At 36.4% G+C, this 18,965-nt stretch overlaps 1 protein-coding gene and 1 long non-coding RNA gene across 3 annotated transcripts in view; one reads left to right on the top strand and one right to left on the bottom strand.

Moving 5' to 3' along the window:
* Positions 1-10,960, top strand: part of rapgef5a (Rap guanine nucleotide exchange factor (GEF) 5a) — a 71,594-nt gene extending 60,634 nt beyond the window's left edge. For both annotated transcript variants that reach the window (XM_051873825.1, XM_051873824.1), the window contains exons 17-26: positions 216-365; positions 455-552; positions 648-770; positions 928-1,106; positions 2,546-2,636; positions 4,526-4,576; positions 4,715-4,802; positions 4,914-4,978; positions 5,052-5,106; positions 6,307-10,960. In XM_051873825.1, the coding sequence (XP_051729785.1) occupies positions 216-365; positions 455-552; positions 648-770; positions 928-1,106; positions 2,546-2,636; positions 4,526-4,576; positions 4,715-4,802; positions 4,914-4,978; positions 5,052-5,106; positions 6,307-6,425 (1,019 nt within the window). In that variant the 3' untranslated portion in view covers positions 6,426-10,960. The remainder of the gene's footprint in view (positions 1-215; positions 366-454; positions 553-647; positions 771-927; positions 1,107-2,545; positions 2,637-4,525; positions 4,577-4,714; positions 4,803-4,913; positions 4,979-5,051; positions 5,107-6,306) is intronic.
* Positions 10,961-16,036: 5,076 nt separating this feature from the next.
* LOC127501689 (uncharacterized) lies at positions 16,037-17,171 on the bottom strand. The gene is made up of 4 exons (XR_007926676.1): positions 17,023-17,171; positions 16,573-16,822; positions 16,285-16,456; positions 16,037-16,177 (listed from the first exon to the last, which is right to left on the bottom strand). It is a non-coding gene; the product is annotated as an uncharacterized LOC127501689 (long non-coding RNA).
* Positions 17,172-18,965: the final 1,794 nt, after the last annotated feature.

Genomic DNA, 18,965 nt, shown 5'->3' with positions numbered 1-18,965 from the left:
TTTAAATAATAATATCTAAATAATAAATTTGAATCTTTTTTAAATATAACATATGTATATAATAGGAATATAAATAAATATTAAAATATAAATGTAATTGCTTCATCTTTTGACTGGGGTGAAATGAATCCAGACACATTTTTGACAGTTTTCATGAGATTCACTGATTAAAATGACTGAAAACCCTCCATTCAACGTCTCTGTCTGTTTCTCAGTGATGTGTCGCGTGTACGTGAGCTGTGATTCGTATCTCAGTATGCGGGTGAAGCCTGCGGTCGTGGCTCAGGAGCTGCTGCACATCGTGGCTCAGCGGATGGACAGGTCTGAAGACGACATGATGCTGATGGTCCAGACGTACAGCGGAGGTTCATATACGCACATGACTCAGACATAACCACAAATAACCCTGTTGTTTCTACAGACGAACACATTCACTCTCTCTTCTGTGTCACAGAGAAGCGCGTCCTTCAGCCGCACGACAGTATTTATTCAGAGTCTCTGGTGGCACCCGGCAGACTGATCGCCTGTCGAAGAGACCTCAGCGAGATCCTGGTAGGACAAACTATGTCAGCTTTACATTGTAATTGTGTTCGCTTTTGGGGTTTAAAGCCTGAATGCTCTTCTGTAATGGTGTTTGTGTCTCTCAGCCGCCCCTGACTGAATGTCCTGAGTTGGGACAGAAGCCTGTCAGACTGCTGGGTATCAACACGTGGGACGTGGCCGTGGCTCTTACCAACTTCGACTGGAATCTCTTCAACTCCATCCATGAGGTGAAGCTCCTGTCAGACACTGCTGTCATCATTAAATCAACTTTTGAATGATATTGCACATTTGCTCTTTTAAAACACATTTGGATGTTATCGGAACAGACGTGGATGTGGAATATGAAAAGCCTCTGTGATGACGTTCTCTCTCTCTTCCTCGCAGCAAGAGCTGATCTTCTACACGTTCAGCCGTCAGGCCAGCAGCGGACACACGGTGGCGCTGGAGTTCCTGCTGCAGCGCTGTAATGAGGTGCAGCAGTGGGTGATGTCAGAGGTGCTGCTGTGTCCGTCGCTCGGAAAACGAGTCCAGCTGCTCAAGAAGTTCATCAAGATCGCTGCTCAGTGAGTGTCAGTCAATGTACAGCTGAAAACAAGTGGAAATGTTCGACTTTATGTTCAGGATTCTCATCTGTCTAAAAGTAGTAAATACAGATTATTTCACAGATATAAATCAGAAAACAAATGCAGTTCTGCTTTGATCAACCAATACTGCTTTTTATGACGGATATTGATTATGTTTATGTTTAATAATAATAAATTAAAACTGTAAAATATACATATAAAACATTTTTATTATTTAGTTTATATTTTATTATTAAAATAATATAATTCTGTTTTATGACATATAGTGACTGTTTTATATTTAATAAAATTATATTATAAATGTTAAATATTTTATCATTACAATAATAATTATCTGTCATAATGTTATGACAGATACTGATTACTCATGTTTAAAAAAATATTGATATATTAAAAAATTTACTTTTTTTATTATTTTAGTTTATAATTTATTTTTTAAGTAATATAATACTGTTTTATGGCATATAGTGACTTTTTTTATATTTAATAAAATAATAATATTAAATATTTATTTTATTATTAAAATATAATACTGAATTTTATGACACTGATTTTTGTTTGACAAAATAATATTGATATATTTAAAATGTTAAATATTTTATCATTACAATATAATAATTCTTTATGTTATGACATACTGATTACTTATGTTTAATAAAAATATTGATATATTAAAAATATTTATATTTTATTATTTTATTTGTAATTTATTTTTAAAAGATAATATTGCTTTTGTGGCACATATGGGTTATTCTTGTGTATAAGAAAATGATATTGATATATTACAAATATAAAATATTTTATTTAGTTTATATTTTAATTTAAAAAATATAATTATGCTGCTTTTTTATTACAGACACTGATTATTTTGTTTAATAAAGTAATATTAAATATATCATATATATATATATATATATATATATATCATATTTTTGCATATTTTAGTTAATATATATAGTTATTTAACTATAAGAATACAATATTTTATATTATTATTATTTCCATTTTTTGTAATTATTTTGTTTTGCAATCTAAATGTTTGTTTGTATTAGACCAACTTTGTTTTAGATCATTTTCTAATTGACTTGAGAATGAATTAATGCCATTTAAAAGTTATAAAGAGCAATTATCAGACCAAAATACCTAAAATAATTTACCTGCTGTTCTTCAGAGACTCAAAAAATTAATGTATATCAAATATGATTTGATTCCATAAAGCAAAATTTGTCAGTTCCAGTTTTTACCTTCATGTGTGCCACGTGCATCAGCCGATCAGTGAACAGACTGTGGTTAATATCTTTACTCTAGTCAGTCGGAGAGTTTCTGGTAATGATGAGGTTAATCACTGTGTGGGAGTTTAAAGTCTCTGTGGCTGGAAGGCAGCGACTGACTCGTATGTGTGTGTGTTTGTGTTTCAGCTGTAAAGCGCAGAGGAACCTCAACTCCTCGTTTGCCATCATCATGGGCTTAAACACTGCAGCCGTCAGCCGCCTCAACCAGACATGGGAGGTAAAAACAACTTTAATGACTCTACACATTCTCACTCTGTACTAACCTGGTACATACAATGATGTTTATTATTATAAGGTTTGGGCTAACCAGTGCTAACCAGTGAGAAAAACAGAAACCAACTAGCTGATAAATGTTAATGAGATCTGAGGATTTATTGCTTGTTGCTCTCTGTTCTGAACTAGTGTTGTCAAAAGTACCGACTTGTACTGAAATTTTAAAAATGTGACAATAACAGCATTTCCCCCTAGCATTTTGAGTGCTGTTGAGCGGATTCTTAAACACCTCTGATTGGCCATTGTGTTCACCCGCTCAACAGATATGTCTGTGATTGGCTACAATGATCAACGCTTCAAAAACACGGGAGCATTTGAAAGCAGGCGTCTATCAGCAGATCCCTAATATATACGCCTGCTTTCAAACGCTCCCGTGTTTTTGAAGCGTTGATCATTGTAGCCAATCACAGACATATCTGTTGAGTACGTGAACACAATGGCCAATCAGAGGTGTTTTTGATTATGATTTCACTTTTTTAACTTCAGTTAGTGCGTAATGTTGCTGTTTGATCATAAACAACATCTGCAAAGTTACAACACTCAAAGTTCAATGCAAAGGGAGATATTTTCTTTTACAGAAATCACTTTTTAAGGACTACAACAAACGGCCGGTAGGGACTACAACGAGCTTCTTCCCGTGTTGGTGACATCACTAACCCTAAAATTTACATAAACTCCGCCCCCGAGAACACGCAACAAAGGGTGTGAGGCCATGTTGGGCTGCTTTAGAGAAGAGGAAGAGTTGTTGTAGTAGAGTGTTGTTGACATGCCGTCATTTTACACCGGACTGCTTCACAAACGAGGGTCAATTCAACTAAAAAAGATTAACATGCTAGTCGATGAGTTGAATCAACTCCACAGCAACTACATAAATTTATCCACTAACTGTTCAGAAACGTACAGTTTCATTCTAAAAGTTGTAACTCCTTCCTGAGTCTCTCCATCAGTGTCCGACTCCGGTTTGAACAATGTAAGGCCGAACACCGTTACTGACAATCCTCATTTTGGCTGCGTGAGATTCTCCAGCTTTGTTGTTGTTGAGCAACCGAAGCGTGAGCTGTTAAAGCTCCGCCCTCTTCTGGAAAGGGGGCCGGGAGCAGCAGCTCATTTGCATTTAAAGGGACACACACAAAAACAGCGTGTTTTTGCTCACACCCATATAGGGGCAAATTTGACAAGCTATAATAAATGATCTGTGGGGTATTTTGAGCTGAAACTTCACTGACACATTCTGGGGACACCAGAGCATTACCAGAGCATTATAGGTCCCCTTTAAGAATTCGTTCAACAGTGCTCAAAATGCTAGGGGGAAATGCTGGTATCATCACATTTTTACAATTTTTTAGTACCAACTTGGTACCAAAGTATCAGTACTTTTGACAACACTAGTCTGAACACAGTTTCAGGGTGAAGGTCTGAGTTTACTATGCAAAAGTCAGCATGAAACGGAAGCTGCAATAGTATTTTCTACCCTATTGTGACGTATATCCAAGTGAAATGGCATTTTGAACAAGAAAAAATGTGGGGCGGGGCTTGATTTTGTCTATGGGGAATTTTGGTTGTGGTTTGCTATTGGTGGATCTCATGTGAGTGACAGGTTGCCCCGCCCTCGTCATCAAAGAAGAAGAAAGATGCTGCTGCAAGAGGGAGGGGAAGATATTTTTATTAAAGATCTCAAGGCACAGAAATTAAAAAATTAATGATGTGCACAGATAAATAATTTATAATAAATACTGCAATACTCCATTAAAAAATGAGAATTGTCGATTTTGATTTCATGGTGACTTTAAACAAGGAGGAGATATTCAGTTTCTGTCACTCTCTTTCCTTCAGAAAGTTCCTGGAAAATTCAAGAAGCTTTTCTCTGAACTTGAGCTGTTGACGGTAAGTCAAACCCAGTTGCATAAACATAAAACAAACATAAATATAGTAGATTTTGATTTCATGTCAACTTTATGAAATGTACATCAGTCGACGTGCCTCAAGAGTAACATAAAGAGATTCGTCTGACTTCTTCCTCAGGATCCATCTATGAATCACAAAGCCTACAGAGATGCTTTCAAGAAAATGAAGCCGCCTAAAATACCCTTCATGCCTCTGCTGCTTAAAGGTAAACGTGCCGCCCGCTGATGTAAAGGAAATGATGACTCAAGTACTCTTTTTGCATGGCCAGTGATTTGTTTCTTGGTCTCGTAATGTTGTGATTTCTGTTGGTTTTCAGATATCACCTTCATCCATGAGGGGAACAAAACATTTCATGATAATCTGGTGAATTTTGAGAAGCTGGTGAGTGTCAGTGATTGAGAGTCTTCACCGGTCACTCTTCAGATGTGTTATTGATGTCTGTCTGTGTTTTCAGCACATGATCGCCGACACCGTCCGACTCATTCGCCACTGTCAGACTGATCAAACAGGTCAGTCTTTCCTCTTATTGAGTGTTCAATCATAAAGCTAATTTAAGATTTTTACAAATCAAAATGAAAGCATCACATGATTGCCACAAGGTTTAATTAATATAAACACAGATTATGCCTTAATATCAGGGATTTTAAGTGATTTTTGTAAATTTGGCATTCTGAGCAAAAACTGTATTTGTATGAAGTTGCTCTTAGTGGTGTAATTCTGAGTAATTGTAAAAAAAAAAAAAAAGTGGATCTTTGGTTTAGCAAAAAATTATTAGAACAAAACATTATTAATCAGTTACCAGCATTTAAAAATAATGTTGTAATGTTTAATGTTTTCACTCTAAAAACAATTTAAAAGGAATTTGGTTCTTGATTTTGTTCCTTGAACCATTTCTAATCTCTGGTTATATACTGTATATTACAAATATATACAGTATTTGAGTTGTTATAATAGTATCAGCCATCTTATTATAAGATATAAAATATTAAAACAGTACAATTTTATAAGCTATCATATTGGTGATCAGCCATAAAAATATGCATTTACATTTTAAATTAAATAACAAATAATAAAGGTAATATATAAAAATAATTATATATATATATATATATATGAATCTGTGATTATTTAGTTATTTTAGTTTATATTTTATTATTAAAATATAACAATGCTACTTTTTTGACAGATTATTTTTGTTTAATAAAGTAATATTAAATATATTAATATATTTATATATAATAAATATATTATAATAATATGTAATATATTAATATAAATATATATCATATATATCATATTTTTGCATATTTTTGCAAACATACGTAATCTCTGGTTATAGACTGTATATTAATAAATATTTACAATATTTGAGTTCATATAATAGTATCGACCGATCTTAGTGTTTTATATCATTATTATTTTGATTATTAAACCAGTACAAATTTATCAGCTATCATATTTGTGATCAGCCATAAAAAAAATATTCATTTACTTTCTTTCTCTTTTTTTTTTTTGCATTTACAGACACTGCTAATTATCAGCTATCTGTATCCGGCAAATTGTCTATATTGATGCAGCCATATAAATCAAGTTCTAATTAATATCTCAGGTCAAGCTTAGTGTGAAATGCAGCAGTGTAGCATCTCTCTCTCTTCATTAGAACTGAGGTGAATAAATCTATTAACTCCATTGATTTCTCCACTTCCCAGGAAATGAGCTTTCCCCGTGTGACAGTGCTGAAGTGCAATCGAGTGTCCATTACCTTCACATCATTGACAATCAGCAGACACTGTTTGAACTGTCTCACAGACTGGAGCCCAGAGTCTAAGAAAGCGAGAGCGCCGCCTGTTGGACGTTCACTGGAAACGCAGTTGCGCTCCTCACGGATAGGTTGAGTTGCTCTCACACATGACTGCATCTTCACCGGACACACAGACCGATTCCAGCTCCCAGCACTGACTGAACGGACACCGTTAGTGGATATTAGTGGGATTTACTCCACCAGGGGGCGTCACAGAGCTCTTTCACAGCCAAATTAATGAGAGAACACAGTAAATCAGTCTGCTTGAGCACACAGGTTGTGTTCTCTTGATGTGAATAAAGTGTTTATTTCTTAATGTCAAAAATAGATAAGTCGATAAAAGCTTTTTACCTGTCCACAGGAAAAGTGTAAACTTTACAGCATTGTTTTGTTGTAATGCTACCAGCATTCTGGACCATATTTATATATGAATTTATTACTTAGACAGTTAGGGCTGGGCGATATTATAGTGATAATAGTATATTAAAATTAATATTTTAATTTACAAAAATATATAAAATATATATTTTAATTTTTTCAGCCTTTTGAACATGTTCGGTATATATTAATATTTATATATTTGCTCCGAAGGCTGATTTCTTTTAGTAATTTTAACCAAATAGAATTGTTGCCAGTTAGATTGAAAATGTTTAATGCAAGTAGTAAAATACAGTAAATATAACAGTACATAAATAGCAATATTAACATGTAAAAGACTGAGACTTGATGCAAACAAATCATTGAATCAGAGATTTGAATCAGTTCATTTAAGTTTGAACTGATTCCTGGAAAAGAATCAAACTTTTTACTGCTACTGAAGTCGAAATCAGAAACTCAATGGCCAAATAAAATCATCACAATGTTCATTTTATAAATATGTGATATTTTCTAAACACACAAAAAATATATCGCCCGGCCCTATTATAAACTCAGACTGAACGAACAAACACAACTGGTGTCAAAGGTCATGATGATGTCATATAGAGCCAAGTACTCAGTTTACACAGAATCTTGTTATGATGTTGAGGGGGTTTTTATTTCCTATTATTTAATGTTTCCAGTTTGATCTCAATCCGGATGTGACAGCAGCCAGTCATTCCCATGACACGCCAGTGACTGAAGCTTTTCTTAAGTGTAATCGTTACAGTGACCTGACAGTATTATTTTATAGTCATTATTTCTTCGACCGTTTGATGGTCGAGGCTCTTGAAGATGTTAGTTTTGTGGAGTTTTTGCCCTTCACTCGCTCTCTGCCGTTGCATTTGGATACAGTTGTTTATATTCGCAGTTCTGAAGCTCTTGTGTGAAACTCATTTCCGTTTTAAAGAGATTTTAAAGTGACATGCATGCATATTGTATTTGCACTTACATCTTTGTTTGTACATTATCGTGTAAGAATGTATATACGTTTATAAATGTAAAGAAATAAGTTGAGAGTCATTTGCAAACACACGTTTCTGTGCCAAGCACTATTATGGGAGAGCAATGCAATATGAGAACATTTTAATATTGTGAAATGTTTTATAAAAGCCTTAGCTGCAGCAGTGAACCCCGCTCTGATGTGATGTGATCCAGCACAGAACAAAACTACTTCTTAAATGGGATTTGATGTCAAAATCTGAGTTGATTACATCACTTGATTTTCTTTACCACAATTGGTTAAAATTTTAAAGGGAATTATAGATTTCTAAATGAACAGCTCAGGAAAGAGTCAGAGTTTTTAGGCCACAGACGGCTGATTTTCTACAGTATTTGTACAGTGTAATTCGGCTCGCTGTGCCCTCTGAACTCCATCTGTTTCCACACTGCCACATTTGTTCACAGACACAGAAGTGCAAACATCTCACCTGAATGTCCTGTGATTGACAACACAGAGCTTTTAATATATGTATATCTATATCTATAGCACTTGTGTTATTTTGTGTTTGAAGGGATGTTTCCAGGCACAGAACACTATGTGTCATTCACAGATAGAGATGGTGATAAAAAATAATTGCCTGTCTGATGGTTTGGTGAATCTTACAAAAAATGTCAGGGTCACACATTTCACCCCAAGTAATAAATAAGAAATGAAAAACATCCTTTATTTTATTTCACAACAAATACTACCATGATGTATGCTTCACTATTTAAATACATTTTAATTATAATTATTATTATTATTTGCAGTAAACAAATTTAAAGGGGTCTGTTTAATTTTTATTTATTTTGTTTTGTTTAAATGTTCTTAATTGTCATGAAAATAATGTCACAATGTGAGAAATCTTTTTAAAATTAGGTCATTAAAACCTATTTAATTTTATTTATGTGATCACAAAATAGCATGAATCATATTTATGTGAATATATAATCTAGTTTCATATGTTTTTTCTTTTTTGTTCAACTTTGGGGTGAAATATTCAGAGCCCCGCACATGACATGCATGGAAAAAAAGTAAATCATGCTCACGATTTACAATTTCGTTCCCTCGATTCGCTAAAACATGCCCATGATTTACAATTTCGTTCCCTCGATTCACTAAAACGTGCACGATTTACTATTTTATTCCCTCGATTCGCTAAAACGTGCGCATGATATACTATTTCGCTCCCTCGATTCGCTAAAACGTGCGCACGATTTACTATTTTGCTCCCTCGATTCGCTAAAACGTGCACACGATTTACTATTTCGCTCCCTCGATTCGCTAAAACATGCGCACGATTTACTATTTCGCTCCCTCGATTCGCTAAAAAATGCGCACTATTTACTATTTTGCTCCCTCGATTTCCTAATCGTGCACATGATTTACTATTTTATTCCCTCAATTCGCTAAAACGTGTGCACAATTTACTATTTCGCTCCCTCGATTCGCTAAAACGTGCGCACTATTTACTATTTTGCTCCCTCGATTTGCTAAATCGTGCACACGATTTACTATTTTATTCCCTCAATTCGCTAAAACGTGTGCACAATTTACTATTTTGCTCCCTCGATTCGCTAAAACGTGCGCACTATTTACTATTTTGCTCCCTCGATTCGCTAAAACGTGCGCACTATTTACTATTTTGCTCCCTCGATTTCCTAATCGTGCGCACGATTTACTATTTCGCTCCCTCGATTCGCTAAAACGTGCGCACTATTTACTATTTTGCTCCCTCGATTCGCTAAAACGTGCGCACTATTTACTATTTTGCTCCCTCGATTTCCTAATCGTGCGCACGATTTACTATTTCGCTCCCTCGATTCGCTAAAACGTGCACACGATTTACTATTTTATTCCCTCAATTCGCTAAAACGTGCACAATTTACTATTTCGCTCCCTCGATTCGCTAAAACAGGCGCACGATTTACTATTTCGCTCCCTCGATTCGCTAAAACGTGCGCACAATTTACTATTTTGCTCCCTCGATTCGCTAAAACGTGCACACGATTTACTATTTCGTTCCCTCGATTCCCTAAAACGTGCGCACGATTTACTATTTTGCTCCCTCGATTCGCTAAAACATGCGCACGATTTACTATTTCGCTCCCTCGATTCGCTAAAACGTGCACACTATTTACTATTTTGCTCCCTCGATTTGCTAAATCGTGCACATGATTTACTATTTTATTCCCTCAATTCGCTAAAACGTGCACAATTTACTATTTCGCTCCCTCGATTCGCTAAAACATGCGCACGATTTACTATTTCGCTCCCTCGATTCGCTAAAACGTGCGCACTATTTACTATTTTGCTCCCTCGATTTGCTAAATCGTGCACACGATTTACTATTTTATTCCCTCAATTCGCTAAAACGTGTGCACAATTTACTATTTCGCTCCCTTGATTCGCTAAAACATGCGCACGATTTACTATTTCGTTCCCTTGATGTGCTAAAACGTGCGCACGATTTATACATCGACGGAACGAATTAGTAAATCATGCACACGATTTACTTTTTCCCTGCATGTCATGTGCGGGGCTCCGTAGAAATATGACCTGTGGTGGGTTGCATAAACTGTTTAGACTAGTCTAAGTTAGTCATCTAATTTTTTCCTCAAGACTGGTCATAACTTTAAGTCAGTTACATTAAAAAGTAGATTTTACAAATTTGAATTGGCAAAGCAAGTAATACTGATTAGCCTTAACTAATTACTATTTGGTCAGACTAGATATTAAAACAGTCTTAACTTGGCCTTTGGATCTTTTTTGACAGTTTTTGTAAGATTCTCTCGGTTAAATTAATTATTTTGAGGTTTGCTGTTCTAAAGCCGAAACCTCAGGCTCCGGGTCCTGTGGATTGTGGCTGATCCTGTAATGATGAGAGTCTACAAATTAATTTCAATAGGGAGGAAACGGGACTGACCTGTCGTTGTCAAAAGCAGTACAGAAAGCCACTGATAATGAATATTATGGGGTGTTGTTGTAATCTGCAAATGTAAATATAGATATGCTCTGAATATAAGACTTAATGTTAAAAAAGACAGATTCAAAGCAATATATTTACAGTCTGTTGCTATAGAAACCACACGTCTTTTCTATAACCTGCATTTTTACAATAATGTTCAAAGGCAAATGTCAATAAAAGATTTATGTAACATTACATGCTGTCGTAAATCAATTAATTATCGTAATAATTTATGTAACAATTTTTTAAAAATTTAATCCTTATCACACACACACACACAGTACATTAAACACAGTATACAATACAAAAGACAATACATTGCATTGACTCCCTACATTCCTTTGGTTCGCAAAAACCATCTTATCTTGCTGATTTGTCTTTGTTGTCATAGTAACCAGAGGCCTGTTCTGCCTATTGGGGGATGTTCCCAGATACCTTGGCACCTCATTTTATTGTAGAGTGAGGGGTCTGTTGGACTATTCATTAAAAATAAAGAATAATTGTGTCTGATCGGTCATAAATTAGAACACTGAAGTATCTTTTATAAACATGTTAGCAAGTACTAGTTCTAATTGTTCTTAACAAGTAAAGTGTAATTAAATACTAGCCACTATTATAAGAACTTTTATCTAATGAATAAGTACTAGTATCTTTAAAAATGTACTAAAGAATAAGCTCTAGTAGCTAATGAATAATAAGTACCTAATGAAATAGATACTAGTATCTAAAAAATAAACACTAGTAGCATGAAAACTAGTACGTTTTAAGGATTAAATGTTAAAATGGCTTGCCATACTTGGGGAAATTAAAGGTACATTTTCGTGTCTGTGAGCAGTGTGTACAAGCTTGATGACTGCTGAAAATAAGCTGAATATTAAAAAGAAAAGCTGAACATTAATTTACAAATAATTAATTGTTACTGCCTTTAGCTAATATTTTGGAATAAATGTAAAAATGCATAAAAAACAGTAACTTGATTAAGTTTGTATTTGATTTTAATAAATAGAACATTATAGCTACTGTAAAAATAGAAAACAGAATTGTATTTAGGTCTCTCTTTTTTAAGTAATGTTATTATGCTATAAATATACTTAACCAGGAAAATTAAGTGCAACAGGGACATAAATTTACATTTGATAAATAAAAGAAAATGTGAGGATGTCTCCTCATTTTAAAACACAACTGATTTTGAGACATTCTGGTCCTCAACCAGAGTAGTCGCGTCATAAATCCATATTCGACAACATATAGGCTACAAACGAAATAATCTTTAGGGTAATTTTATGAATAAAGGTGGGAAATTAATTACATGTTGAAAAACAAAACATCCAGACGACACAAACACCAGATGTGAAGACGAAAACCTGCCAGTCTTCACCAGGGCAAGATCGGACGAATATTAAACAGAGTAAGTTAATTATCTACACTTACAAAGAATCAATCTGTGCATTGTTGTTCATGAATATAAAATGATACCAAAAAGATTTGCATGAAATAAGAATAGATTTGTAAAAGTGTGCATAAGATTGCAAACGTAAATTAAATGTGATAAGTTTTGTAAAGGTGTAAATCACGTTTCAAGCATAAGAAAAAAAGATTTGCATTATTAACTTTTTTGTGGCTGCAATTCATGAGTTCTGAAACTGTAACGTTAGCTTCATGCTAACTCAACTCTGTATTCTTCTAACTATCATTTTTCAGCGCTCAGTCTACATTTTTGGCACTGAAATATGACCAAAAGCATTGCAATCTTGTGAACAGCGATTTGCAAGCAAAAACAACAGTGTTAAAAACTGCAAAATTGATTGACCGCATAGAACCAATCTGTATGTGTATAAAATAAACTGTTACAAATGACTTGTGCAAAAGTGACTTGAAATAATCAGATATGTTCCGTCTTTCTTCCGCTTGCAGTTTTGGTATGATTCAAGCCCAAAGTATACGGTTTGTTCTGAGGAAGGAAAGACAGAAGTTCACAAGCACCCCATCAAAAATAATTTTCTCTGATGCATACAGGCCAAGGGCCAAGGGTGCAGAGTGGGATAAAAGTGGAAAAAAAGATCAGGCAGTGAACTGGCATGTATGCGCAGTCATCCCTGGGTTTTAACCACTATAGACAGGAGATACAGACTTCAATTCATTGTAAAGCCCCCTGTTTTCAATGTCATTTCAGTGGCCCAGGGGGAATCGGCTTAAGTTTTGGAGGAAGAAATATCCTCCTTAATGAGAAAAGGAGTGATAAGAGTGATTCCAATGGAAGAAATCCACAAGTGTTTTTACTCCCATTATTTTATGATTCCCAAAAGAGGTGGAGGTCTCCACCCCATCTTGGATTTACGGGTCCTCACCAAACACCTCAGAAAATACAAACTGAAAATGCTCTCGCTCAGAACTTTGGTTCACCTTGGTAGATCTCCAGGATGCATATTTTCACAGGAAATATCTGAGGTTTGCTTATCAGGGCACAGCATACGACTATATGAAAATCCGTGGGTATTCAGTAAATGTGTGGAAGGGGCTCTGATGCAGTTAAGGAATGCAGGGGTCAGAGATTCATCTTATCTGGACGATCTGCTCGTTTGTGCGCCATGTCCGCAGCAAGCAGAGGGCGACACAAATGTAGGGTGTTTGAGGGATGGTGCTCCGATAGGTACTTTCGGTTTCGGTTGCACTATGTTTCCTACAGGACCTTCTGGATAATGGCAGAGCCTTTTCTACAGTGAAGGTTTATACGTCCGCTATCTCAGCATGTCATATTGGCCTTGACTAGGGGTATCGCCTGGTCCTCTGTTCCTCCAGCTCCGTCTTGGACCTCCAGCTCTGCCTCAATCTTCCGATTCCCCAGCTCCACCATGGTCAGTGGCCCCTCTGACTCTGCCGTGGATGTCCATCACTCAGGCTCTGCTTTCGTGCTTTTCCACTATGCCAGTTCCACAGTGGTCACTTCTTCCACCAGCTTCACCATGGTGGTCTTTATCTCCTTCGGCTCTGCCGTGGTCTTCTCCTCTGTCATCTCCGCCTTGGTGGTCTCTGGCTCCCCTGACCTACTGTGAGCTAGACCATCTTTTACATTTTGATCATCCTAATATCATTCCTAATAGTCACACAGCCTTTATTAAGTTACTAGTATTGAAATGTGTGAGATCACAGAGACAAAGATCCGACAAACCATTTTAAGCTACAACCACCAAACACATTCACACTGTTCTGACTCAGGTTGCTATATCTTTTCTAAATGACCCGACTTTGGGAATTCCCATATAGAACTTCTGAACATTCCCAAAGTCCAGGAATCCTTTTGTGCCCAATCCTGTTCCTGGAGATCTACCTACCTGCAGAGTTCAGATCTGAAAATGATCCAACACACCTGTCTGTAATTATGAAGTGTTCCTGTGGATCTTAAAGGGGACATCGGATGCCCATTTTCCATAAGTTATTATGATTTTTTTAGGGTATTCCTGAAAAGTCTGTAACCTACTTTGGTAAAAATTTTCAATGGTTGTGTAAAAACCATACCTTATAAAAAACAGCTCTGTTCACAGCGACCCGTTTCGGTGCATGGCAATTTAAATGATAATGAGCTACTGTTCGCCCCACCCCTTCTTTCTGTGGGGCGTGTCGACACAAGACAGGCAGCGGGAGGATCTGAAGACACATCGGTACAACCGTATCTATTTGAGCCGGAGTCAGACCCGGAACAAGAGGAGGTCCCCGAAGAACTTCAGCAATTAAGGCTTGAACAGAACGTTTCTGAATGGTTGGTTGACTATGTCACTTTACTTTATCTTTTAATGTACTGGCAGGGTAATGTTAGCGTACTGTGCGCAACACGAACACGATGGTCATGAATGGTCATGAAAAACATGTTTTTCGAATAATTTAAACTTCTAAGTAATGCGTGCCTATGCAGTGCTAGGTACGATTTTAGATGTAATATAAATGTTAGGTCATGGCTGAAAAAAAATGGGTCTTGCAGGGCTAGAAGGACACCTCATAATTTGTTGTATGTATGTTTACCACCATTTAATAAATAAACAATAAATAACAGTTTTAATTTTGCGGACAGCTGCATTGTCACTAAAAGTTCTTCCTGTTACAGGTGTCTTTGTGGAAATTGTGCCCAATTGCCTACAGAACCCAAGAATATATGCTGTAGGGAGATACCACAGGTACTGTAATTTCTTCATGAACTGAATTGCTGTTATGCAGTCATCTTTTCAATATGTCAGGTCATTTACCTTTTCACATTTTCAAGGTTTTAAGAAGAATACAACAGCTGGAAAGTCCACCACGATGTATGGTTGAGCATCCAGGTCCAGAACCTGTTAGTTTAAATGTATTCTCCCTACAGAATGCATTTAACATCTACAGGGCAGACTATGGGCCTTTAGGTCTAAGGGGAATAGAGACGTAAGTTGTTTTTTTAATGCAATGTAGGAGTGAAACATAAATTACTGCTCGTTTTGGGTAACTGTACAGTGTGTTTTTTTGTGGTGCATAACATACCATTGAAGGTAACATAAGGACACAACACTGTTTGTACAAACCTTCACTGTCTGAAAAATTGCTGTACTGACTACCACAGTGATTTTTAAAGTTATTTTTAAAATAAAAACTGTAAAACTGATTGTCAGTAGACAAATAGCAAATGCATACAAATATCAATGTAAAAATTATACTAAATGACATTCATTAGAATATATATATATATATATCTATATGTGTGTGTGTGTGTGTTTGTCTCAGCCTTTACAGGTTTTTGGCCTACAGAATGTTTGTCAGCTAGTGTTGGGGCTTTCTGGGCTGGAGAATTAGGGTGGTGCTGCCCTCCTCTGTGGTGCTACGAATAAGGGCAAAGTTCCCTGATGTTCATGGAAGGTATGTGGGGTTCAGACCTGCCCTTGATTAAACCTTGAGACATAGCTGGCTATCACATCCAGCTTGTCTGGTTTCTGAAACTGGAGATCTGCAGATCTGCAGCACTTCATCCACATATGGTGTTGGGTCCATAACAACTTTCTCAAAGATAAGGTCCAACAGGTTTTCCACATAGTCTGAAAAAAAATTTAATTCCTTTTTATTTTATAATGCTATAGCATTGTTGCACGTTTGTTATGTTACTGTATTTATATTATTTGCTGCAGAAGGTTTATTTTTTTACAAAAGTAATTTAAAATAACAGATATTTATGTTCAGCTTGTGGTATAATGCCTGTATGTACAATGTTTATTTAGAATTTTAAATAAAAGCTTCTTAAACTCACGGAAGGTTGGATCTGCTTTCACTGGCTTTGCAGTGCATTGTCCTTTCTTGTACTTTGGAAAGTTGACTTTAAATTGCGGTCCACCAGCTGCTGTTGTTGCTTGGGGGCGCCCAGCATTTTCATTAAAATGTAGGGCTGCTAGGTAGAGTCTTTAGAGGGAAAATAATGGTTAAACATATGTTAGGTCACACTTATGTCATTGTGTGTGTTTGGAAATACTTACACATTCCTTTCTAAATTATTACTATAGAGTTACCTGCATAACATTCCAAGAAAACTAAAGACAACATTCTTGGGCGCGAAACGTAGAATTACGCTATGGAATGCTTCCAGTGATGAGGTCTGATGGTGAGGGCTCAGCTTCTGAACATCCTTCAGAATCCTCTTGTTTGTGAGCACCTTCTCTAATCTACAGAAGGCAGGTGTTCCTGGTGAGAAAAGGTGAAAAATTGTAAATTATATTTTAAGCTAAAAAAAAAAAAACATCTGTCATATGTACATATACACCAGATTTAAATTGACAGTGCAAATAGGTCGAACGCACCAGCTCTCAACCACTTGCCTCTTGTCCCTTGAAGTGCGTCGTGGATGTAAACACTGTGGAAAAACAGGATCTTCATGCGTGTGAATGTCTTGTACGTGATTAAGAATTGAAGTCCACTTTGCCACTCGCTCTTGCGCTGACGACGAAGAAGCTGCTGTCCAATATATATGGTTTTTGATACTGCGAAGCCACTTTTGCAGTTTCTCACAATCTTTGCTCTGAGAAATCTTCAGCAGTTTCTTGGACAGTCCTAATAATACACACATGCACAGAAATACAGTATGTGTTGAATACAAAATAATATAAAAGGACATTTCTTGTCAAAAGGCATGAATTCATAATGTTGATTTATTAAATTTTGATGCTTTTATTATAGAACAACCACTCTGTCATACTATTTAAGTCATGAACCAGCACATAAACCCCACCTCCACACACAGGAGCTAATACCTTTTTCGATGTGCCATACATCGTAATAGTGTGTGATGTTGGCCTCCCGCAGAAATTCCTGTACTTGAGGGTGCCGGTCTGTGACAATACTATCGAAAGTCACACCATGTGCCCTCAAGAGATCAAGGCTCCTCTTCAGACCCTCTTTCTCCATATAGTTGCTACCTCCGACTTCATTACTCTGATTATAAAAGAAAGGGCAGATATGAGCATGGTTGACAATTCCTGTTACGTTAGCTGAGGAGTATACAGTAAAGAAAAATTGTGAATTTTGTTTCTTTACATTTACATTGTTTGAATTGCAGATCATTTTTATCTCTGCATTTTCCCTTTGACAATTTTTCTAGTTAACCCTCTTATTGACCCTCCAGAAAGAGTAATGTGGATAATCTTTTTTTCATTGCTTAGGTGTGTATATTCAGTTGCTCTGAAACGAGTTACAACAGGATGTCAATATTTAAAAGAATTTATTTCAAAGAAAGTGTGTAACAGTCTGTATTTTAAGACTCACCTGAACTAGCTGCAGATCAATAATATTGCTGGTCCTTAGGTCCATCACAGAGTAACTTCCAAACTTGGCAGAATGACCTTTAGAGATAAATGTGTTATGTTTAATTTGTCTTACAGTCTATTTGTCCTTATATGATGTCTTGCTTTAACAGTAATCTCTAAACTGAGACAGTCAGTATTTTGTACCTGGTGAGCCAGCCCTCAAGTCACCTCCTAGGACAATGTTCTGTTGTTGGCTGAGCTGCTGCAACATGCCATCCTGTGCCGTCTTCCAGCTATGTACAATTGCCGGTTCTATGTACCTCCGGGCATGTTGTCGAAATGTGTCATAGTGCATAATCTTTAGTTGCATTGCTCGGAAGATCTTAGGTCAGAAAAAGAGGACTCTTTGTTTCAGTATGGGTTCAGGGACATTATGTTCATTTCTCCATGTGCAGTGTAGTTCTTAGTGATATTAAATGGTATACTTAATTATTGTCTAAACAGTGAAATCTTTATCGCCTACCTTTTCAAGTTTGAAGAAAGATGCACCAGTGGCATAAACTGCAACCGAAAGCTGGAGGTTCCCTGCAGGAGTGCTTCCAAGAATTGGCTGACTATTCCATTTTCTAAAGAACTCACAGTGTGGGCACCGTTGTTCCACAGAGAGGAATGTGCCAACCCGTCTTGTCCTCACATCTGAAACACGCTGACACACAGGGCACTGCTCAAAGAGCTCCAGAAGGCAGTTTTCATAAACAATATATGTTGCTGTCTTATGAGCCGGCTTGGAAGATTCCATTCTATTAGAATAATAAAGATTTCATAGAAAAATGACAAAATTCCACATAACATCTGAAATATTTTGAGGAAAAGCAATTTAAATTAATGTAAAATGTTTATAATAGTTTTGTCACTCACGTCACATCTGTTGGCTCAGTCAAAGTTGTGACAGAGTCTGCAGGATCATATATAGAATCCGATGGCTGTTCGACATTCGCACTTGAGCTGCCTCCAAAAGGGTCCTCCTCTTCCTCCTCCAGCTCCAAGCGTGGTCTCTTAATTGGCCTCTTTATTGGTGTTGATGACAGCAGTGGTTGTGATGAGCCAAGACCAATATCAGGCCATGACATAGTTGTTTGTGTGCCTATGTAACATAATAATAGACATTTTGATATTGTGGAATAATATAAATAAAAAAAAAGAATAGCAATTACAACTTGGAAATACCACAGAAACAGAATAAATGACTTCACACTATATAGGATCTGGATCATCAAACCTGAGCTTTTGTAGTGAGGACGTAGAGTTTTTATTGACAGCTGGGTGCCAGCTGTGCACAGTTGTGGTGTGTCCGTCTGGCAGGCCACATGATGCACCATAGCCAATTCTTCATATGCGCTTGTCTAAACAAGAGCAATTAGGTAAGTGATCGGGTAATATAACTTAACTCG

Source organism: Ctenopharyngodon idella, chromosome 19, assembly GCF_019924925.1.
Source record: "Ctenopharyngodon idella isolate HZGC_01 chromosome 19, HZGC01, whole genome shotgun sequence".
Lineage (NCBI taxonomy): Eukaryota > Metazoa > Chordata > Actinopteri > Cypriniformes > Xenocyprididae > Ctenopharyngodon > Ctenopharyngodon idella.
Note: the sequence above shows the minus strand (reverse complement) of the source record. Positions and strands in the feature narration are given on the sequence as shown.